At 36.7% G+C, this 26,164-nt stretch overlaps 2 protein-coding genes across 2 annotated transcripts in view; one reads left to right on the forward strand and one right to left on the reverse strand.

The window, feature by feature from the left end:
- Positions 1 to 26,164, forward strand: part of LOC134540837 (allatostatins) — a 510,609-nt gene that overhangs the window by 151,349 nt on the left and 333,096 nt on the right. The gene's annotated exons all lie outside the window — the stretch shown is intronic.
- On the reverse strand, positions 3,985 to 6,859 carry LOC134540608 (cytochrome P450 4c3-like). Its single transcript, XM_063383444.1, has one exon. It carries the CDS (start codon positions 6,838 to 6,840, stop codon positions 5,305 to 5,307), a length of 1,536 nt encoding a protein of 511 aa, XP_063239514.1. The 5' UTR covers positions 6,841 to 6,859; the 3' UTR covers positions 3,985 to 5,304.

Raw genomic sequence — 26,164 nt, forward strand, 5'->3', positions numbered from 1 at the left:
TTTTTTTAATCCCTAAAATTACTATACAATTCCAATTACGTAGTAATTTAGGAGTTATTATACTAACTTCATAAATATAAATTGGTTGTGTGGCAATATTTCTTTTTTCATAAAAATTGTAAAAATTTTTTTCACTTCTGTCGGCAGTCCTCATGACTACTTTGAAATTTATTTTATTTTTTTCCATCTGAGACTGTCTTAGCACCTTCGGTATGCGGCATTCGGTGGGGTAGAACGGAAGTCACATGGAACGGAATTAGCGTGACCGCTGTGCCGCCAACTGTGGCCGATGGCGTGAACCACAAGTTCACAAAGCCAAAGGGAAAATTTTTATATTTTAAACTGTTTAGTGAGTTTCAACAAGATGGTGTTTTAATTAAGTTCCATGTCGGAAATCAGGTCCAAATATGATTTTTGACGTGACAACTTCTAATAAAACGATGAACGCCGCGCCGGCTACACGCACGAAAAAGTGTCACGTTACGCACATTGTCCCGTTACGATGTGTCCCGTTACGCTCATTGTACGCTTGCGCCGCATCTATCTCTCTTCCACTCGATTGGAACAACCGTCGATTTGACTTTTTCGAGGCACATTAAACTTGAAACACTCCAATTCGTTTCCTACTTTCCTATCATCGTCCTATCCTTAACAGAATAACACAGATTGGAAGAAGTTGAATAGCAAACATGTATAAAAGTTATAGTTAAAATAATCTCTCCGTTAAATTAATAAACATATTTGAATTAATGATTGCAAATAAAAGTAAAATTATCAATTAAATTGTAGATTTCAATTCACTCCTTCTTTATATCCATAGAAACTAGTGATAATTCAATAAAAATGATTCAATTTTATTCATAAAAGTAAGCAATCATTTCATCTTTACAGACTACCAATTTTTTTTGTAAGTAGTCCTGGGCCCTACCGCTGGATAGCAGCTTTCATAATGCATTACTAACATGGCTATTCAGATTGCGAGAAGTTAGCGCGTTAAGATGTTATCAGGCAAAGTAACCAATGAAACTCAATTCACTTTATTTTAGCAGCCACATATTCTGTGGTGTGGCATACCAAAGATTTTGAATCTCGTACATATTTCTATAGAGCAGATCTTTTAGGTATACTTCGAAGAAAAATTATATATTGTAGTCTTTACCGTGGTGCGACTTCCGGAAAAGGTTTTACATATATTTTTTTTGTTTCGTGGTCCATAGATCACAAAACCATCGTCAACTCAAAAGTTTATATATATATATAAACATTTTTAGGAATACGATAAATACTGTAATTATTTACAAATCACTTCCAAACTGAAACATAAAATATAATCATGGAAAATCTAAGTCCAGTTCGTTAATGGGCAAAATCCGACCAAAGGGGTAGAAATGGGTGTTTTGTGGAAAACAGAAAAATCGCTATGACTATCATAAGATGATGAATATCACATCCGTTTGAAGGTACTATAACTCGTAAGGGTAATACCGAAAACTTTCGTCTCAATATATTTTTGATACGATCAACCATAAATTTAAAGGGTGGAACTAAAAAAGGTTGGAGGACAAAAATATTTCATAACTCCCTTAGCAGACGCACTTTCAAATTATTTGTAAAAGGTATAAATTTTATCTAAAACATTTGTCAAAAACAAATTTTGACAAAAGAATCATTGCAAAAACGGGATTAAAATTACAGGACTTAGAATTTAAAAAAAATTAAGAAATTCCGTACCATTTACACTAATAAATCAATTTTATTTATCGTAGAACCATTAATTATTATCTACAACATTCTTTAAAATATTTTTTTTACACTACCAACTATTCCTGCAAGGGGCGGAAAACAACAGGGGTAATTACAATACTAAATGTTTGTAAACCTTATAAATATTATCTAAAAGTATTCGCTAAAACAATTTTTGATACAACCAGTCATTGCTGCATACGGTGGATACAAACGGGTTAAAATCCAAAAATGTATTCAAAATTCCTTTAGTAGGCACAACATCAAATCCGTTATATTATTTTGTAAAGTTGGTATTTTTAATCTTAAACTTGTGATTTAAATACATATTTGATTATACAAAAAATTATTGCAAGGAGGTGAAAAAACTTGTGGTTAAATTTAAAAAAAAAAAAAATTTCTATCTTGTAAACTATCGTATCAATTCTGATTTTTGTTTAACCTTCTAAATATTGTCTAGAAAATTTGTTAAAATAACTTTCTATGTAATCAACCATTTCTGCAAGGGGTGAATATAACAAGGTTTGAAAGTAAAAACATATAATTAGGTACTTATTTTAACAGATATTCTATCAAATACGTTTTTATTTATTGTATAAATCCTAAGTTCATAAACTTTATTTAAAACTTTGGCTGACAATTGTTTTTATAAAAAACAAGGTTGAAACTATAAAAAGCTATACATCTTCCTTAGCATTAAATTTGTTCGAATTTATTTGACACCATCTTAATATTATCTTAAACCTTGTTCCAAAGCTATTTCTTGTACGTCGACTTTATTAGCGCAAGTGATGAAAACTAGTATTTGAAGGTGAATAATATTGAATAACTACCTTAGTTTGCATAATATGAAATTATTTCTAAGCTGTTCAATGCTGCATGCCATTCATAATATTTTCGCTCCATAAAAATGAGTAAAAGTTTAATAGATCATTCTGTGATATTGGAGAACATAAAAATGGTACTTACATTAAGTGCTTAAAATGTTCCATAAGTTTATAGAAGTTTCTTAAATATTTCCAGAAGAATTAGGTACCTTATTCAAAATATACTTACGCCTGTAGACTGTAGCGAAAGGGATTTTTTTTGGTTAAAAAAAAAAAAAACAGCAGTAAGACACTCGCACAACATTTTTTCTAAGCGATTAGTCGCCATGTAGTTAAATTAATATAATAAACTTAACACTTTGGATTTGAATCTCACTACCGAGTTATTCTTCTAGTGGTTATGACCCAACGATTAACGTTACATGTTGCACCAAACATAGTTAAATTTCCAATGTTAGATTCGCCTTTTATGTCTTCCATATTATTCTACGCTTGAACGCTAGAATCGTTCATAGGAGAGGGAAAAAATAAGAACAGCGTGATTTTTAGTTATTTTTAAATCTATGCCGGACAGTGACATAAAAATAATTTTCAATGTTCCTCGTCAGTTTGTTGGAAACACAACACTGTTTAATTTGCAAATTTTAATAAAAAATTTGACAACTAATTTTAATTTTATAACTATGTTTAAGGCACAAAAATAATGGATAAACCAATTGTGATAGCGAATTTTTTTGTGTACTTTTTGGATGATCCTTTCTTGAACGTTACTAATTGGAAATGAAACTTAATTGTAAGAAAAATGCTAGTAATTGAATAAAATGTTTTGATAAGCAATCAAACTAATTATAATAAGTAAAAATAAATCATATTAGTCTATGTTTAAAATTTACAATATTTTACTTGGAACATATATAATGTAATCAGTTATTTTTATTAATTATATTTTAAATAGTTAAAAAATATTATATCAAATTAAAATAAACTGATCAAAAAATTATTTTATACTATATATATTTACTTAATAATATATTATATAAATAACGATCGAACTAACAATAATCAGTAGACTAATAATAGCACAAATTATTTTTAGTTTAATATGTACATTATTTTAAGTGCAAAAACACATTAAAATATTTGGTGAACTTTATCATGAGTTTTGTTGGAAGTAGCTCATGAAAAATAGCCTCTTCATTTTATTTATGTTTGACTCTTACCTCGTGTTGCTCTCTGCTCGTATATCAGCCGTGCGACAAGTAGGTATTCCTACTTTATGTTCTTAAAGGTAAGTCTGTGATTATGTATATAATACAAATGTTTATACAGAGTGAGGGTGTAACACTACCTAGTAGACTGTCAACTTCTACCAGCCTATCTTAGCTTTTAAATCTATAGCAAGATAATAGTTTATCGAATCACAAGGCTGTTTTATTGTATCAGTAATAATTCAGTAAACATTCATTAACCACATTATTAGTAATATAATTACATTAACTTAAATCTATTGGAAACAATGTGCTCGACTGTATAGCAGTATTAACTATCAATATCTTTTAATTTCACTTTCTATCAGGCATTAAACAATCAAAGCAGTTAAGAGCAAAACATCAGATTTCCTACATAAATTTATTTTGGTGCACAGATGAGTCAAATGTTTGTAGTACATGTAGTACTCTGACACACAAGGGTTTCAGGTAAAAGAAAAATGTTTGATATCCTCGTCATGATCAATCGGATGTCACATAAAATCAATTACAAACTCAGAGATACCATTGGTTTCCGGTTATCCAGCTACAGGTCATAGTTAATTTAGTCCGTTTGAAAGTGACTATTCTCATTTAATGAAATTTATTATACTCAATCTTTTATCAAAATAACAGTTTACTTCACTCAGTGATATTGGCAAGTAAAAGTTTCCAGTTTAAGCGCCAAATCTAAAGTGGCTTGAGTAATTAAACAATTTCATTTGATCAAGGCACTAGCTGAACAGCTATATTACTGATACATTATACTTGGAAAAAATTAAAGTTAAAATATTCCTACTCTTATGGAGACACAGTCAAAATATGTTATCTTCACAAAAGCTACAATAAATGAGCTCTCAACTTTACACAAGTTTTATATTAAATTGCCCTCTAATATCACCAAGTAATAACTAATACTGGCCAATACACAAAATTACACAGAATGCCCCATGTCGTGATGGAAAAAAACTCACTTTTCATTTTATCTCTACTTTAAAAAGTTTAAGCCAATTTCTTAACTGAATGTTACAACCATAGAAGCCAATGATACAATTTGTTAATATATTTGAAATAAGCACCAACTAAAACTTGCTGAATATAATGCTACTATAATTTAACTGAGAGCAAGCTATTGTGACCCTAGTTAACATGTAGATTATATCTTATGACAATACCAAATGTCAATGACAATGTCAATAAGACATCTGAAAAACTCTAGAGATACACTTAATTGTCTTGCAGTGTATTAAAATTTTATAGATACTCAATCGAAAGAGATATATATGGTCCTGATATGCGACGACAGTGTTAATTTTCTCTTAATTTATGCAAATAAAATTACAAAGTTTCAGAAAGACCTCTAACTTAAGTAATAGTAAAATAGTTATGAATAAAAAAATTTAGATCAGAGCATTGTCACGAAAAAAAAATTATATAAAAATCATTGATGTTTTTAACATTTTATTAGCAGAACTCACAACGAACAATTACCGTTTTCTGGGAACAATCTTTACATTGTTTCCATTTACCATGTGAAGAGTCATCTTAAACTGCAGTTGTTCCATTTCTTCTCTGGATCCACAAGGAAGGACTTCGTAGCTTCGGAGCACGGTGGACAGGATGATCTTCATCTGCATGTAGGCGTATTTCTTCCCTATGCACATCCTGCGACCTCCCAGGAAAGGAATGAAGCTAAACGGATGTCTGTTGGCACTATTCTCAGGACTGAAGCGATCTGGGTCGAATCTGTTAGGATCAGGAAAGTATTCGGGGTTGCGATGAATCAGCGAAACGGGTATGGCGATGTAAGTCCCAGCGGGTAGAGTATACTTGGTAAGTTTAATCTCATCGGTGGCTTCCCTGCCAGTAAGAGGTACGGGTGGGTATAGCCTCATGGTCTCGTTGATCACTTGCTCGAGGTACACCATCTGCATGAGATCTTCGTATGTCACCGCCCTGTCGATGTCGTCACCGAATATGTGCTCCAACTCCTTCACAACCTTTTCCTGAACGTCCCGGTGTAAACCCAACAGCATGAGAGAAGCCGACATGACTAAACTCCCTGTGCCCATTCCACCCACAATAACTGTGATGGTGTTGTCCTTGATCTCGTCTTGCTTTAGCAAAGGTGAACCATCGTTTAGGCCACAAATCACGTGATCCAAGAACCCGAGGCGTTTCTTCTCCACGTCCAGTGATTCGTCAGATATCTCCCCGACAGTTTTCACCATGCGACAGGAGTTACTTTCCCGCGAGCCGTCTGAAAGTTTCTGGGTGATTATGTAGTCGGCATAGTCCCACATACCTTTAACACCGTTCACCATCTTCTTGTAGGTGGAAGTCGATTTGATCAGGGCAGGTGTCCAACACCAAGGCCGAAGTGTAGCGTAGTATATCACGTCTTCTGCGGCTTGTAAACTTTTCACTATGTCCATCCGTTTATTCTTTAACACGTTCATGTTGGATCCCAAACTGGTCTCGGTAACGATGTCCAAAGTGCACATCATCATGTAGTCGAGCATGTCGAATGGCTGTCCATCTTCGTGTCTCTTGAGCACTTCCACTAGTATTTTGCTCTTCTCGTTGAAGACCGGGATAAAGCTCTTGAGGGTGGGAAGGCCGAAAGCAGGAGTTATGATCTTGTGGAACCTCTTCCAGTCCGTAGGATCAGCGGTTATCAAGCTGTAGCCGAGGTACAGTTCGAGCACCTTGTACGGCCGGGGTTTTGCGAGGGCGGAGCTCTTATTCAGTGCTATCTCGAGGTCTCGAGGATCGCATAGAAACACACACGAAATTGTTCCCATCCACTCGATGAACGTAGAGCCGTATGTCTGTCGCAACTCTATTCCGCGTTCCACCAGTCTGTTGACATTCGTGAAAGCTTCCAAGAGGTTTCCCAGCAGCGGGACTCCTTTATCTCCTGGTATCTTCTTCAGCAGCTGGTAGTAGCGACTCGTGCGGAACTTCACGAACTGTATGACAAGCGCGAGGAAAAAGCACAGCACCGAGACTTGGAACAACATTTTGACGACTGCCCCATCCAACGTCAAACCACAGACATTTATAGATGGAAATTAAGGCCACTTAAATATTTTTTTCTTTCATTTGCTCATTGATCATCAATGTCAATTTTTCTTCTTGTCATCCTTTAGTTGTTATTGTAGTACGTTGATGACAAAGCAGTACTCTATCTTTTTTTTTCTTTATGTGCTCAAAGCGTGACAGGCTAGCAATTGGGAGCCGGGTCATTAAGATCTTTTTTTTTTTTTTAAATCGTCGGGACCTCTCGAGTGGAAGACGGAAGATTTCGACCGCGTGGCGAGCATGAATCGGTCGTTTTTCCCATAACGTCTTGTTTGTTCCGAAGCGGACGGTCTGGCTCGGTAGCGCTTCTCGCGTTCGGCATCTCGGAGGCGCCTGGGGCGACAGGGAGTCTGCGCTGCCTCGCGCGTCGAATAACTTAAAGACTCTTTGCGAAGTCATGCCTGTTTCTATGAGAATTTTCAAGGCCGTGAGCCGTTTCCTGCTCATTATTTCGTGTTTACGTTTAACAAGGTTATACTTGTGGACTTTCTTTCAATGGCCGAACTTCAAACTATATACATATGCACGTATTGAATAAGTTCTGCATACTTATCTGGAATTTTCGAATTTTTTTTTTGAACAATCTTGTGCATTTTGGAAAGGAGAACAAAATTTAATAAATTATGACAATTTTTGTGTTTAAAGTAAGTGCTGGTGGGAACTGCGTGGTTATGTTTTGAAATTATTTGAGATAATTTTATTTAATTTTATTCATCATCTTAAAAATTTAAAAAAATTCTGATGATTCTTAAAGATCAGATAAAATTGAATATATATTTCTTAACAAATTAAATTGTATCACACATGAGCCAGTAAAATTTACTTTAAACCTAAAAAGTTCAAGTTTTATATTCCATTTCATTCTCCTTATCCATTCTGCACAAAAAATTAAAAAAATTAACTTTGGCACCCAATTACGTAAAAATTGTAGATATATTTTTTAATTTTTGAAAGTGCAGTCACTCAAAAATTTGGTAAGTTTAACGAAAATATAAAATAATGACCTGGCACGAAACATACACCCTTATGCACATTATTAGATTTAAGATAATATTTTTTTATAGAATTACGGTAGAACTATATTATTTTATAATTTTACTTATTTTTAGTCCTAATTTTACAAAAAGAACAATATCAAAGTAATTATATGAATTTATTTTAATATGAACTGCAGTAAAATATATTTTAATGGGGTTAGCATATTTAAATGTATTTGTATTTTCAAACAAACCTATTTCTAGTAAAAAAAAAAAATACTTCTCGCTATAATACAGTCATTTTCTTAAAAACAATATTAATATAGAAAGTTATGGTAAACAAATATTAGTTCAGAGAAGAAAAACATTTCTTGTCACGTCCTTAACCAGACTTCCAAAGCCATTTAAAAGTAGTTCATAAAATATTTATTGCTGCTTGTAAACAATTAATACCAAAACTATATAGCGAAATATTATTATATTAAAGTAGCTAATGCCCGGCATTCGTTGCAATGCCTCGTTCAATTTTTTTTGTAATTAGTTTTAAATAGGCACACATACACACAGCATCTCTAAATATCTCCCTCTATCTCCCTCTTATATTTCTCCCTATATCGCTCTAACTCTCCTTGTATATATATCTCCATATCTCTTACAATATCTCTATATCTATATATTTCTCTCTCTATCTCTATTTATCCCCCTATATATCTCCCTCTATATCTATCCTCTAAAGCTCTCCTCTTCTACCTTTAACTCTGTATGTCTTTATATCGTTCTCTATTTCTCTATCTCACTATATGATACTCTCTATATTCTCTATCTAACTTTATCTCTCTCTCTCTACTCAAGTGATACCATTAGTATTCGGACCATAGAAAACAGGAACTTTCATAAAATACTTACTGGTAACTATCCGATACTACTCACAGATCATATTAAATTGCCATGGATACGCAGAAGGCATCAACAATGAAAAAAAAAAAAACGTTGCAATTCAGAGGAATAAATCGTCACCAATAAAAATGACGAATTTTCATCAAAAATAATCAAATTCTTCTTTAAGGGTTGGTTTAATGGAAATCTCGCCTGGACAGTGGCATTACCCTTGTTTCGAAGGTCCAGTGTGCAAAGTTTCAACTCAGTCGGATGAACGATGCGTGAGCGCATAGATTACGAACAAAAAAACAAACATTGATTTTTCTATATAGTATTATCCAATCATCTTAACTTTTGGCGGGGCCTGTGGGCTTGTCTGAGGAGCGAAGGGGCGTAGTCGCGAGGTGGGATCCGCCTCCGTGGCGTAGCTGACTTCGCACCGGGCTACGACGCGAGGGTTCCGGGTTCGAGTCCCGGATAACACGTGGCTGTGATTTGTGCTTCTCTAAACCTCTCCTTAGCGCTTACCCACGCACTTACAACCACAACAACAACACAATTACCACAAAGACTCGGGGTTACATAAAATAATACCTACATTTAAAAAAAAGAAGGGGGGGATATGATTGGTGGACTGGTGACTCAAAGTTACCAGTGTGCGCTATAGGAAGTATGCAGAACACAACTGCAATTAATTTTAACATAAATTACTTAAATAAATACTCAGAATATTCAATGTTAAGTTAAAAAAAAAAAATTATTTTGTTTTGTAAAATTATCAGGATAAATTCTAATTATTAATAAAAATCAAAGAATATGCTGAGTGTTTGTTCTGAAGTATTAATTTAAAATATTTATTAAATAATAATTTATAATTTACTAGATGACCCGCGCGATTATTTCGCATAGTATCGTGATCAAACACCGAAAAGTAATATAATAAATTGGAAATAAGTAAATACAATTATTTATTAAAGAAATATATGTTATTTTGAAGAGAATAAATAAATATAACTCATTTTAAAATGTCGTTATCTGTGTACACAATATGTTCAGCATCATTGTTATTGAAGTTAGGAGTTCGTTGATTTAATTAATTTAATTCTGTTTATTTATTTATGTTATTTACGTCAGTAATATAATAATTTGAAATTTATAATGATTTAAATTATTTGCACGGGAACAGTACTTAACTTATATCAATACATTTTAAAATGTTAAGAAAATAAATTTGTATCACTGATATTAACAATAAATAAAAGTTTTAAGTTATCAATCAATAAATTTCTGAACGCGAATCACGCGTAGTTTCCGCATCAGCCGCTAGAATTCGCTGCCGGAGCAGCTATGTCCACTTTCAAATCATTCGATTTGCAGAGCGAAATGTTAAACTATTTAATGAAAAGTCTCCAATAAAAACGATAAAAAAAAATTGGTTGTCTGTAAAGTCGGTTTACGGACGATAGTTTAACGTGACGTCATAGCAAAACATTGATGAAATGATTGCATACTTTTATGAATAAAATTGAATCATTTTTATTGAATTATCACTATTTTGTATGGATACAAAGAAGGAGTGAAATGAAATCTACAATTTAATTGATAAATTTACTTTTATTTGCACTCATTAATTCAAATATGTTTATTACTTTAACGAAGATATTATTTTAACTATAACTTTTATACATGTTTGCTATTTAACTTCTTCCAATCTGTGTTATTCTGTTAAGGATAGGACGATGATTGGAAAAGTAGGAAACGAATGGGAGTGTTTCAAGGTTAATGTGCCTCGAAAAAGTCAAATCGATGGTTGTTCCAATCGAGTGGAAGAGCGATAGATGCGGCGCAAGCGTACAATGAGCGAAACCGGACACAGCGCAACGGGACACAGCGTAAAGACAATGTGCGTAATGGGACACTTTCGTGCGTGCAGCTGGCGGTCATAGATTTATTAGACGTTGTCACGTCAAAAATTATCACAGTACGGACGGACGTAACGACGGGACAGTTGTAACAAGAACAGTTAAAAAAAAAAAAGACAAATGAAAGGTCTTTGACAGCACAGCTACAAAAGGACGAACCAAAGGATGACACATAATAGTGTCACATGCGTGCTAGGAGGCAAGGTCGCGACTCGTGGCAGGTACCTGAGCGGACACCTTCCAGCGAGTCTGGCCAGCGGCGGGCGCTGACGTCACGCATACCACGCGTGCCTGGCCAACCATTCCCCTCCACTCCCTTCTCGACCACCCACCACGGACTATTGTCACTGGCCCTTTAAGCGGCCTGGGAATTTTTTCAGGTTTCCCTGAGGCTACTGCTCGGAGTGGCGCGAATAATCGGAGCCTTTCTGGACTTTTCAGGCGGGATTACGCGTCACGTCATCAGCCTCTCTCGTCCCTTCGAGAAGGACGCCACGGATATATAAGCAGAGACGCCGGCCTCTACGTGAGTTCCGAGAGTGAAGGGAAGTGCGACATCGGCGAAGTGAGTGAGAGGACCCCCCCCCCCTCCCCCGTCCACCAGAGTGGTGAGACGAGGAGCGACGGGACCGTGAGAGTGCGACTGAGTGGTGCGAGACTGTGTGTGTGAGGACAGGCGCGCGGTGAGGGGCGAACCACTGTCGAGCCCAGCTCCAGTGAGGAGTGCGAACTGCGGGACTGGACAGACATTGAGTGACTGGCGAATAAAGTTTTTTAAGTGCAAGTGATTGGTGATCAGTATTTTTATGTACAATTATTGATTAATAATGTGAATATTAGTGATTAATAAAACTTGTGATAAACTTAATTGGGCTAACTGTTACGAACCCAATTTTACCCACATTATTCGAAACAATATATGTGACCTAGACACCACGCGACGCCAGCACAGACGGCTACCGTAAGAAAACTGTTGCGAGGTTTCGGGAGCTGAGAACTGTTGCCATCCTCAGGCACACATGGAATTATAGTTCTTGTTTGTGCTTGAGGACGGAATAAGATCTGATTTCCCAAAAAGTCGCAACTGTTGTTTTATTAAGTCTACTGTGTTCGTCTCTGTGCTGTAATATTTTTATAAATAATTCCTAACATGAAATTTTCTGTGTTGTTCACTTTCTTGACATCAGCTTCATTAAAGTTGCCTTATTTGTGTTTTCGTATTCATCCTTTTTTTTTTTTGTTTCCTGTCGATGTTTCTCACGACATTAAGTGTAACTATAAATGGTACAAGTTAAAAAAAAAAACACATTTAATCCAGATTTATGTTTTCCCTGGATTCTTGAAATCAGTCCAGGCAGTTACAGAGTGGGTTCCCTGCTTTTCGCCACTAACGTTTTCTTCTCCAATATCCGAGTGTATGACATCGGTATCAAAAAGACGATAAGCGAAAAAATATTTATTGGTAGGCTCTATTCAGGACTGCAGCCGCCAGGCATGTGTTTAACGAATTTATATCGTGGAGAACGAGTATTTTTGGTATGAAATAAATAAAATAATTTAACGAAATTTATGTTGCTTTATTTTTTGACGTGAATTCTATGAACGTATTACTAGATAGTCGAGGGCCACGCTAGAATAATTGTAATAATAATAATTTAAATTATAAAAAAATAACTATTAAAAAATTCGAGCAAATTATGGTTGATGGAAATTAGCATCGCATTCATGAGAAGATTGGAGCTCTGTTTACAACGCCGTAGACGGTAATTTTCTTCCCTGTTGAGTAATTTATGGTAGGTAATAATAATAGTGTTTCCGAGTGTCTGCTAAACTATGGAGTATGACCTTAAAGATTGTAATGACTGTTTGTCGGTTATTTGTTGGGGGACTAAATCTGTCAGCCTCTCTTCAGTTTTTTCTCACGAGTCTCTTTCTTAAGAGTTTGGCGGCTGACAAAAAAAAATTGGTTGTCTGTAAAGTCGGTTTACGGACGATAGTTTAACGTGACAACGTCATAACAAAACATTGATGAAATGATTGCATACTTTTATGAATAAAATTGAATCATTTTTATTTAATTATCACTATTTTGTATGGATACAAAGAAGGAGTGAAATTAAATCTACAATTTAATTGATAAATTTACTTTTATTTGCACTTATCAATTCAAATTTTTTTATTACTTTAACGAAGAGATTATTTTAACTATAACTTTTATACATGTTTGCTATTTAACTTCTTCCAATCTGTGTTATTCTGTTAAGGATAGGACGATGATAGGAAAAGTAGGAAACGAATGGGAGTGTTTCAAGTTTAATGTGCCTCGTAAAAGTCAAATCGATGGTTTTTCCCAATCGAGTGGTAGAGCGCAAGCGTACAATGAGCGTAACAGGACACAGCAAAACGGGACAATGTGCGTAACGGGACAATGAATCATCCTTTTTCGTGCGTGCAGCCAGCGTTCATCGATTTATTAGACGTTGTCACGTCAAAAATTTGCGACACCGAACCGTGACAGACTCGGCCCATCGTTCACGACCGCCGGCTCCACTGACTCCACATCAGCACCAGAATCATCAGAGAGTCATCCACGTCCATCACCAGACAATTCCCTGCATTCCCCGTCGCTTCTCGCGAGGTGCAAGGCTGAGGCTCGCTCGAGCACAGATTCCGCGCCTCTTCTGGGGGCTCGTTTTGCCACCGGCTCATTTCTCTCGGCTACTTTCTGCCTCGTTCGACACACACGACACTTCTCTGCATTTTTAATTGCTTATGCTGTAAGTGCTCGCATCTGTGTGATACGACCAACCATAACTGAAAAGGGTGGAAATAAAAAAAAGGTCGGAGGACAAGAATGTTTCATAACTCCCTTGATAGACGCGATATCGAATCCAGACCAATAATTTGTTAAAGGTATAATATTTATCTAAAACATTTGTAAAAAAAATTTTGACAGAGGAACCATTTGCAGGATTAAGAATTTTAAACAATTCATAAATTCCGTACCCTGTACACTATTAAATTCATTTTATTTATTACACAAAACATTAATTATTATTTACAACTTTCTTGGAAATAATTTAGTATACTACCAACTATTCCTGCAACGGATGGAACATAACAGGGGTAATTTACAATATTAAATCCGGTCAAATTGTTTGTAAACCTTATAAATATTATCTAATACTATTTACTGAAACAATTTTTGATACAACCAACCATTGCTGCATATGGTGGATACAGACGGGTTAAAATATAATTTTAATTCAATTTTCCTTTAGTAGGCACAACATAAAATCCGTTCTAGTAGTCTGTAAATCTTTATTTTTTATATAAAACTTCTAACTGAAATAATTTTCGATTATACAAAATATTTTTGCAAGGAGGTGAAAAACACTCGGTTTTAAAAAAAATTAATAAAAATTTCCTACTATTTTAATTATCGAATGAATTATTATTTTTGTTTAAATTACTAACTATTGTCTAAAACTTCTGTTAAAATAAATTTCTATGTAATCAAACATTTCTGTAGGGGGTGACAACAAGGGTTGAAAGTAAAACAAAAATCATTACTTATTTTAACATATATTTTTATCATCCGTTTTTATTTATTGTATAAATGCTGAATTTTATCTTAAACTTTGGATAAAAATATATTTATGAAAAACAAGGCTTGAAACTATAAAAAATTCAACTTCCTTAGAATTAAATTTGTTCGAATTAATTTGACACCATCTTAATATTATTTCAAAACTTGGTCCAAAGCAATTTCTTTTAAGACCACTTTATTAGCGCAAGTGATGAAAAATAGTATTTGAAGGAAAAAAAATATTGAATGACTACCTTAGTTGGCAAAATATAAAATTCTTACTATGCTGTTCAATGCTGGAAGCATTTTTGCTCCATGGAAAATGAGTAAACGTTTAATAGACCTTTTTGTGATATTGAAGAACATAAATACTTTACTTCCATTGAGTTCTTAAAATGTTTCATAAGTTTATAGAAATATCTAAAATATTTCCAGAAGAATTAGTTTCCTACTTCGAAATCTATTTACGTCTGTATGCTGTGTCAAAAGAGAAGTTTTATTTAAAAAAAATAACATTAAGAGTTTCTCACACAAACTTTTTGCTAAGCATTTAGTCGTCAAATAGTAAATTAATATAATAAACTTAACTCTTTGGATTTGAATCTCACAGCCAAGTTATTTTGCTAGTAGTTATGACCCAACAATAGACGTTACATTTTTTACCAAACATAGTCAGGTATCCACTGTAAAAGTCACCTTATATGTCTTTCTCATTATTCTATGCTTGAACGCTAAAATCGTTGACAGGAGGGGAATAAATAAAATCAGCGTGATATTTAGTTATTTAAAAAAAATCTATGCCGGACAGTGACATAAAAAATAATTTTCAGTGTAGTTCGTCAGTTTGATGGAAACACAACACGGTTCTATTTGCGCCTTTAATTAAAATATTTTGACAACTAATTTGAAATTAATTATTATGTTTAAGGCACGAATAATAATGGATAAACCACGTGTGATAGCAATTTTTTGTGTACTTTTTGAATAATTATGTTCATAAACGTTACTAATTATTGAAAAGAAAACTTAATTGTAAGAAAAATGGTAGCAATTGAATATCTACAAAAAGGTTTTGATAAGCAATGAAACTAAAATTAATAAGTAGAAACAATGTATGTTAGTTTAAATTGAAAATTTACAATATTTTCCTTGGAAGATATATACTTTAATCAGTTAATTTAATTAATTATATTGTAAATCGTTAAACGAAAATATTATATGAAATTAAAATAAAATGATCAAAAAAATATTTTATACTATAATATATTACATAATAATATATTATATATCTAACGATCCTACTAAATATAGGTAATCAATAATAATGTCACAAGTTATTTTAAGTTTAAGATATGCATTATGTTACGTGCAAGAACACAATAAAAAGGTTGGTTGGACTTTATCATGAGTTTTGTTGGAAGTAGCTCATGAAAAATAACCTCTTCATTTTATTTATCTTTGACTCTTACCTCGTGTTGCTCTCTGCTCATATATATCAGCCGTGCGACAAGCAGGTACCATCTACTTTATGTTCTTAAAGGCAAGTCTGTGATTATGAGTTACTACTTAGGAGACTGTCAACTTCTACCAGCATTGTTATATCTATAGCAATAATATATTTTACCGAATCAAACGGCTGATTAAGTGCATAAATATGAAATCAGTAAACATTCATATTGCACAATATAAGTGATAGAATCACAATAACATAAATCTATTGGAAACAATATGCTCGTCAGCATAGCAGTATTTACTATTAATATCTTTTAATTCCACTTTTTACCAGTACTTGGAGAATATTAAACTTGAAATATCTCTACTCTGATAGAGACTCTGTCAAAATATACTATCTTCAAAATAGCTACAATACCTGAGCTATCAACTTCAAACAAGTTCGACATTAAATTGCCCTCTAATATCAGCAAGCAATACTAATATTGGCCAATACACAATTCCGCAGCGTGAACCTTGTCATGGTAGCCAAAAACTCCTATTCATTTTTTCTCTCCTTCAAATAGTTTAAGCTAAGTTCTTTCATCATGGTTACAACCATAGAAGCCAATGATATGTTTTGTTAATATATTTGAAATAAGCACCAACATAAACTTGCCAATTATAATGCTACTATAATTTAACTGAGAGCAAGCTATAGTGACCCAAATTAACATGTTATACATTCTATCTTATGACATAATACCAAATTTTCATTACTAAAGTGTCAATAAGCCAATCTGAAAACCTATAGAGATACAATAGTAGGGAGAGCGTGCCGACTCTGGAACATAGGCGAGGGGGGAGCGGGGTAATCCGGGGATTATCCCATTTTTTACGCATTTTTTATGGTTTTTTATGCGCTAATCCAGTGGCTAATCCGCTAATCCAGTGGCTAATCCGCTAATCCGCTAATCCGCAAATCCGCAAATCTCAAATTCGCAAATCTCAAATTCGCAAATCCGCAAATCTCAAATTCGCAAATCCGCAAATCCGCAAATCGCAAATCCGCAAATCCGCAAATCCGCCATTTTGTATTTCTAGAAATTTCCACCAACTTCGAATCGTGACGTCATGATTCTGTGTCGTCTGCTGGAGGCCGCCATCTTTATTTCTTCTGGCCGCCATCTTGTTTCGTCTGCTGGAGGCCGCCATCTTGATTTCTTCTGGCCGCCATCTTGTTTCGTCTGCTGGAGGCCGCCATCTTGATTTTTCCTGGTCGCCATCTTGTTTCGGCTGCTGGAGGCCGCCATCTTGTGTGACGTCATATAGTTCTGTTGGTTGCCACCAGGTAGCAGCAGGTATTATTTTATTTTAACTAAAATATTTTCAGTGCCGAGGCTGGGATTCGATCCATGGGACGTGAAAACGTCCAGGATGTCGTGGTTACGAGGCGGACGCCTTGACCACTAGACCACGAGACCAATTGGAATATGGTGGAATAAATAATCTATATATGCTACGTACTGACGGCAAGTTTATGATAAATGGGGGAGGGTGTTTTTGCCTTCCTTAATGCATACCTAAGGCGCCACATTTGAAATTAAAATTATTATACAGCCGCCATCTTTAATTCCAGCACAGACTACCAGATGGCGCCAAATTCAAAAATTAGTTGCCAGAGGCGCCGCCATCTTGGTTCTCAAGTTGGCTGGTAGATGTCGCTAGTATCGCGCGCCAAATTCAAAAATTAGTTGTCAGAGGCGCCGCCATCTTGGTTCTCAAGTTGGCTGGTAGATGTCGCTAGTATCGCGCGGCAAATTCAAAAATGAGTTGCCAGAGGCGCCGCCATCTTGATTCTCAAGTTGGCTACCAGAGTGTGCCACCGTCGCCATCTTAATTCATATTTCAGATGCCAGGGCACAGCACCATTCGATAGATCGAATGCTAATCGATATATTTACTTTTATTTCATATTTCAGCTGCCAGGACGCAGCACCATTCGATAGGTCGAATGCTAATAGATATATTTACTTTTATTTCATATTTCAGCTGCCAGGGCACAGCACCATTCGATAGATCGAATGCTAATCGATATATTTACTTATATTTCATATTTCAGCTGCCAGGGCGCAGCACCATTCGATAGGTCGAATGCTAATCGATATATTTAGTAACAAGTGTTGCTACCAGAGGGCGCGATATTTAAATTTAAAAAAATATTACAACCTTTAAACAATTCTCCGCCATATTGGATTCAACAGCCCCACCATCTTGGAAGCACATGATACACCCAAGGACTCGTTCCAATACATGCACAGAGTGCACCGAAAAGATTGTTCCCTTACATGCACAGAGTGCACCATATTGAATGATCATGATATGTGTTCCTTTATATGCATCAGAAGCAGGCATAAGAAATTTTTTCTTATAGGCATACTTTAGTGTTAGCTTTCCTGTAATGCATTTAATAATAGTGTAAGCTCATTATTATTATTTAGTGATAGTGAATTTATAACTATGATGTGTAGTCTCATTCTCTTCATCTCGACGTGGCGGAAGATTCTCTGGAGTGTAAGCTGAAAAAAAAAAAAAACTTGTGTTTGAATTTATAGTGGTATGCTGCTTTCCACATCACCTTAGAGACTATGTCTCAGGAGGTACAGCATTAGATGCGTTAACTCCTTTTTTTTATACATGGCGAGTTTCCCCGAGAGGCCTATTTTCCATGTTTAACAAGGGCGCAAGCATTATGCTTCACCGTCACTCTCTCCGAAGCCGCTGTCCACTCCATCATCTGGCTCCACTTGCTCTTGAGCCTCCATTACAGCTTCAAAGCATGCTATAATACCGTTGTAAAGGTATGTTAGAAACTCGTATTCCTCTGGAAATGCAGCGAACAAATTGATCGCGGAGACCTCTAGATGGTGTACTATCGCATCTATATTCATGCCGATGCAAGCATGAAGCGCATATTCAATGCAATCGCGCATTTCCTCAAAAGCAGCCATGTTCATTATGGAATTGTCAGAGACAGAATGAAGACTATAGTTGACCTGGTCTTGACGGAAAGATGACATGCAACAAAGTTTAACCACATTAGCATTTAAAATCAGGATAGACTCAAATTTACTTTAAATTATTAAACAGACTAACATTTAAAGAAAACTATCAGATTCACTATCTGAACCGTGTAAATAAGATGAGTGCAATCTCTACATGTTAAACATACCGATGGTTTTATCTCCACATGCGCAGTACAGTAGTGCATGAGTTCTGTCCAACATTCTTAATGTTTTATGGGTGAAGGGGGAGGCAATGAATCGAAGTTGGTTGCCATCTACCCAGTTGGCCACTCCGAGCGGAGGAGGAGTTTGGAGTGCTGTTGTTTTCATACAACTCGACTCGGAGCAGCAATGCTTATTGAGCGTACCAATGTATGAGGATAGTACAAAAAAAAAAACTGGAAAATTATAAAATAAAAAAAAAAGTTAGAATCTCTTATTATGTGGGGAACTCAGGTTCAGGGATCTAGACGGTAATGTCCCCATGGAAGCGTGCTAATTCCATCATCGGAAATGCTCCGCTTGTCATCACCTGATGACAACGCCACCTTAGTCACGCGTTCAGTACAAACAATGTGATTTCGTGAACGAAAATGATATTGAGTCCCCCAAACCCGTGAATTTGTTTGCAAGCAATCCAGATATTGCTCAAAAAGTAGCGAGCTGAGTACACTGGCCTTCACACCCTTGGCTTTAAGCGTAAAAGCACCATCGTCCATCTTGTATGCATAAAGTTTGGGGCGAAGACCAACATACTCAGTAATGATGCGTCCAGCGGCTTCATCCTTCATGACACCAGTCATGCCGTGGTTGACTGATGGAAACCTTTGAGCATTATCTGGAGCATAATTCGAAGTGTCGAATCGAGAAGCCAAATCGGGGAGAATCGAAGAATACACATCGCGACACTCGATGTGGTACAGAAGAGAATCGGTATCTGAGTAAAGCAGGTGCAGAGATGGAAAGGGAAACTTAACCTGCATATAGTTATAGTGGAAATCATAGAGATGCAATTTGGATAAATCTAAGATGGCCACACCAGTGTAAAGGGGTTTGTTGAAGGTTACCGAACCTTTGGCTAACTCAATGAGGACCATATTCTCATCGACGATCCGCCTTGCCTTAAATGACGGACGACCTATCAACTCTGCCGCACCATATATGGTATTGTACCGCGAAACCACACGTATGTCACGCTCCCTACGCGGCGACTGCAAAGATTTGCCAAAAACGGAATTATTCATTAATTTATAGAAGGATTTCTCAAAGGGGTTCGCTGCCTGAGCACGGCAATTCAGATTATACCGTACGTACGACGCCATCCAGGATTTTTGTTCAAAGCGCAAAACACGATGAACATTGTCAAGAACGGCCCCGTACGTAAGGTAGTGCTGCAGTGTTTTTGCATGTAAAACATAGTTCTTTCGCGGTTCAAGTGTCAATAAGAGCTTTGACATATTGCCGTTCACCGGTACGCCATTCACGGGTGCAAGCGGCAGGTCTGATAGCCGGTCATGACATTCACGCGGAAAGGATAGATCCACCTCTATAAAACATGAGCAGTCACCATCGGTGTCCATGGTGCTAAAGTTCCAGTTTGCATATTCGAGTTCCTGCACCCACTGGAAGTAGCCCACCGGAAGCTTACCAAGCATCGTATGACCATAGAGAGAATTTACATCGAAATAACAGATGTAGGAAGACGGCAGGCTGGAGTCATAATTGCTCATGTAAACATTGTTAGCCTTCGCATAGCGCCGACTAACGTTGGTGATCCCACCCCGAACAGCATTCTCCAAGAAAAGATAGATATCTGGATCGGTGACTAATTCCAGACACACCTCAGACTTGCTCAACAAACCGTCCCACGCAAGTGATGGGGCCGTAATGTAGTGCGCCGGATCTAAGCCATAGGACTGGCAACAAACTGAACGGAAATTCTCGAACACGTCAGCCAACAAACACGTATCCACCTTCAAATACTGCAACGCGTAATCGTTCAAAGTCTTACAGCGGAAAACATTCCACGCAGATCTAGCGTGAGCATAGTCCCCGTCACTCACGTCAGTCCCACTAAGAGCATTATGAAATGCTTCCCTAGGGGGTAGTGAGGTCGTCTGCAGTTCTGCCATACTAGTGACGAAATCGTATGGGAACACCCCTTTCCTACGAGCTAGATCAAACTGTGCGTCTTCTGGAAACTGGACACGAGTGAGGCTCAGCTGAGCAGGCGAGAGATTACCTGCCAGAGTATCCAGAGATGAAGTTAGGAAGTTAAGGGAGTCAATGAATCTTAAACGCACTGTTCGAGTACCTCCTCTCGCATCATTACCGGTAATCGGTATGTACTTTGTTATGCTCTTGTAACTTTCAAGAGACGTGCCTATAACCCTGACCTCCCCGGGGTTCTCCAAAATGGAGGAACCGTCAGGTTGTGCAATATGACGTGAGACTAATGGTCTCATCAAAAAGTGGGCATCATAATTCTGAAGATTGTGGAAAATAGCCACCAGTTGGTTCTTCTGCAGTCTAAATGCAATATTACACTTAGAATGCGCATAGCCACGAATCTCACCGGTCAGGTGGTCATGGTCCAACACTGACTTGTCACCTAGTGTCTTATTACATATATGGCAATGTGTCTGACTCGCCAACCGCGCAGCAACAGCAGGAGTCTGGGCTTTCATGGGAACGGTCTTAGCATAAATCGCGCACACCCACTTAGTCATATCAATCAAGGTAGAGACCATGTCGGCAACACAATTCTCCCCTTCAAAGTGCGCATATCTGGTAAGCGAAGCATCGTACGAACAAACTAATAAAATGCTACATGCATAAGGCACGTGCTCGTTCACCGTCGTGGTGCTGGAGGCATCGGTCTCCGGTAAACAGGTGGACATCGGTTTCAAGTAGGTCTCTGTATCGCAATAAGCGACAAAGCCCATACGTTCCTTCTTGGATACATTTGTGAACTCGAGCCATTTGGTCTCCTCAGTCGGGAATACTGACCGAACGGCCGTGTGTTGGCTGCACAAATCAGTGTGGGAGTTCAACTTGTCCGCAGTATGGAAATACTGAAGACAGCGGTCGCAAACCCACTTTGTATGTTGATCACGCGAGAGTTGAGAAGAAAGCAAGTGGGACAAATTCTTAATAGTCACGAAATGGAGATGAGCGGGAGCACCAGACGCACGAATAGCCAAAATATTCACATGGCGATCACATCGCATAGAGGTAATGCAAATCGGCTGGATACTTGCATCAGTGGGTTTGTTAAAATCCTCGTCAATAATCGTTCCCTGATCACTCACGCAAGAATAAATGTTCACGGAAATATTATTGAGACTCTCAAAGATCTTAACCTGATGCAGTGTCATGGGGAACGTCATACCGGTCGTATCAAAAACCTCGAGAGGATTAGGATACGATCCAGTACGAGTAACCATCCCAGCCACCGGCGTCACACCTGCCATAACGGCATACAGAAAGCACATCTCACGGTCAGTCTCGATGTTTACACAAGCTTTGCGGTTAGACAAAAATGCAGGCAACTTTGTATGCGCGGCCCCCACCGTGAATGGTCGGTATGCAGAGACATGCATGTCGAGATGTTTTACATGACTCAACATCCATCCAGACCCGCGCAAAGCAAACTCACTTACATGCTCCATAAGCACAGAAACTAATGTGAAACTGAAAATTTCTGCTAGGTCCTCACTTAACAAAACAGGGATACTTTTGGAGGCGAAGTGGAAGCTTTCACTGATGGGCCCCTGCCCAGGATCCTCCTTAATAAATACCGCGGCCAATGTAAGATAAATTTTGAATGGGCGGAGAACGCCACCCACTACGTCCAGAAAGGGTTCCCTGCACCTGGAGAGAAATCTATTAATGTTGGGGTCGGGCTGGGGAATATCATTCGCGATTCTGGAATCAACAAGTCGACCCTGGAATGCGGAATCTAAAGCGACGGGCTTCAGGCTAGGCAAAGAGGGAGGTGGCGTGTCTTCGATCTCTAGGTTGGATGAATCATCAACCGACGATAAAATCACTGACTCAAATGATGATGAAGATGAAATCAATGAATCAATAGATGATTCATCGAGCTCAGACATCGAAGGCTCGCTTTCCTCAAATCTAGCACGCTTATTAGAGTATGGAGAAGACATTATTATAAAAGGAATTTAAAAAAAATAAAGAAGGATACGCTCAACAAGTTAGAACCTGAAAAATAAATAAAAGATGCTTGCTCTAATATACTGAAACCAACAACTGTATAAGCACTTATTATTTTCCATAATATGTGTAAAAATTTGTATTGAAAAAATAAGTGTAAATATGAAATAATTGTATGTCATGAGAAAACTTCTTGTAATATTTATTTGTGAAGTATTTCAAGTTGTAAATAATGTAGAAATATAAAATGTTTAAGACATGTAAACAATGTGCAAGAAATTAATTATATGTCGGTATATTCTGAGAATGTAGAGAATTATTATTTACATGGAACATACTGTATTGAAAACAAATGTATATCAACTTCATATCACGCTTAATATTGTTTAAAGTTTGACAAAATTTATTTAACTGTTTGCAAGCAAAGAACGAGCTCTGAATGGTTGTTGTTTTTATAAATCGCGCATAGCGTTCAGTAACAGAATGAAAGATGTATTAAAGAAATATTAAATACACGCATCCCGTTGTAAAAATAATTATGAAAACAAGTTGATTCTCAATCATTAATAAATAAGCGAAAACAGGAATAATATTCAAAGTAATATAATCGCAACAAAAAAAATAGAGTTTAGTAATTTTTCCGTGATAATACACAATTTAAGTAATATAAATACATGGATTTAGTTATTGCTTAATTCGACCGTTTTAACGTGTTTATTTATTTAAAATAGTGGACATATTGTTAAATAAGAACTGTAAACACAGTGCGCGAACGTGTTTTAACGAAACGAATGTACTCCATCTCGTGTTGTCAGTCAGAACTGACAGAACACATACCTTATCTGGAGAAGAACGTCTCTCTGCGGAGGAGGTATCGAGGGCTGACGAGGGCTGGCTGCGATCAAATGAGGTTTCCGACCTCTGTGGCAGGTGTATATATATATAAATCTGCGTCGGGCGATGACCTGAATTCTCGCGGAATCGCCTACTCTGTGTGTCGGCTTTAGATGACAGTTATAAACTGAAAATTATTAATTTAAGAAAGTTGAGTAGATTATATTTGGTAAAATCATTTAATAATATGGTGATCATGGAAAACTAGTTAAACTATATGTTTTTTGTTTTAGAAAGTAGATTTTCTACCATTCACTTTTTTCAGAATTAAAATTTAATTAATGTTTTTTTTATTATAGCTTACTGAAAACATTTTTCTGCAATCGTTGTAATGCATTACAACGATTGCAGAAACTGTCAACCAAGTCTGTGACAGCATATAGACACCTCTTAGGTGCGACGACAGTTGTCTGGAAAAACAAATTCCTTTCTCTGAAAATAGAGAGCTTCATCCACGGGCTCGCGCACGTCAACCCGCTGGTCGGCCCAGGAAGGCAGGACGTTTCAATGCTAGCTTTTATTTTATATCAGAGGAATACTTAAATCATAACAATAAATCAGAGGTTACACATTAGTTTTATTGTAGTCAACATACATTTCGTGAACGTGCGGGCGCAGAGACTGATGGATAATTTGAATACATTTTTTTTTAAATTATACTAAACCAGAAAATTATATAATTGAAAAGAGTATTAATAAAAAATACAGTAACCTACACGTTCTTTACTTAAGTTGCAAACAGTTTCGGTAATAAAATATGCATTATGCTTTTAACAATTTATTTTAAAACTTTATGCAAAACTGAAATATTACAAGAAAATCACACATAATGTTTGCATACAAACCTGAACATTTACATACAAAGAGTATTAAAGTGACGATAAAAAAAAGATTTGAATGCTAACTTGAACATTTCCTTACACACAAAGAATATTATATTTACGTATTCAGCTGAAACATTTACATACACAAAGTGACAAAAATTCAATTATACTTTGCTTAATAATTCTAGAAGTAATGAGCGCACTGCTACCCGGGCCATCTCGTCAGTTCTTTGTATGGAAGCACTAGACTCTGTTTGAACTCCGACATCTTGACTCACCGGTCCTAAATGACTGAGATCTCTGGTTCGACTCTTGCGAGAGGCAGCAGGCTTTCGCTGTCGTCTGGTGGACTTCGGTGTCGCCTCGGTGATTGGCTCAGCTACAGGTATGATGGATGTTGGCGAATCAGGGCTGATTTGAATGCATTCAGGGATAACCTGAACCGATTGGGTAGCTGTCTGGTTGAATGCGTGTGCGTAGACGTCTTCACTCGTGGCAGGCAGCACTGTATCGTGTCGAAGCATGTTAACAATACATTGTCCATAACCCGAGCAGTTAATTAATTCAAATGGTATGTCTTGAGGTCCTGGGTCGAGTATTTGTTTCGAGTGAAACATGCCGTCACAGCTTTCCGATATGTGTTTTAAATTGTCTTGACTCCACTCGCTGTAATCAACACTGCCTAGACCAGGATTTACACTCACGTATTTCTTGCTTGAATGAAAGTTAGACATCTTGCTTGGCACAGATCCTCACACCGACACAGTTTCAGCTCGACTGTCGACCCAGGAAGCGGCGATCCTATTTAAAAATATATTGCCCATCCGAATGAATAAATTGATTACGAAATTCCATAGAGTAGAGCATCTCGTAGAACAGTCCATTATCTATATCCCCATAGTTGCTTGCTTAGATGCGTCGACACCGAGAATTTGTTTTCTCGTAATAAACGACCTCTCGACAAGGAACACAAATGATTACTGCAAGGCGTGTCGTGAGGTGGGTTCCACATGCATGTAGCGGGATTATGGCGATAGTGTTTAATTCTGGTACACCATTCGGAGAAAGTACTTTCATAGTCTCTGTCACGGGATGTCTTGAGCTCATCAATAGTACAGGGAAACTTTGCCATTGGATGACTAAGATTTATTACACAGTCTTTATGCTGACAGTCGAAAACAGTCAAGAGAGTCACGGACTTGTATGGTCTGTCAGCGTGCCACCTCAGTCGGAAATGAGTATTTTCGCGACAAAGTTCGAAATAAACGTATCGAAGACTACTCAATCCAATATCAAATTCATAGAACTCTACATGAAATTCAACACAGTTCAGACTTGCACGTTTGTAAAGATATCTATTTTCGGTATTGTCAAACAAAGTCGAAGGCTTCATTTCTTTAGATCGTGGATCAGGAGGATAATTAAAATATCTTGTCGCTTCATCCCATGTTAAGATGCTCGGTGCCCACAATTCATCTATTACAGCATCTTCTTGGCTTTGAGTTA

The sequence above is a fragment of the Bacillus rossius genome, chromosome 17 (genome assembly GCF_032445375.1).
Source record: "Bacillus rossius redtenbacheri isolate Brsri chromosome 17, Brsri_v3, whole genome shotgun sequence".
Taxonomy (NCBI): domain Eukaryota; kingdom Metazoa; phylum Arthropoda; class Insecta; order Phasmatodea; family Bacillidae; genus Bacillus; species Bacillus rossius.

Excerpts from the sequence above, each read along its gene's own strand:
- LOC134540608 (XM_063383444.1), bottom strand. The coding sequence starts at position 6,840 with ATGTTGTTCCAAGTCTCGGTGCTGTGCTTTTTCCTCGCGCTTGTCATA.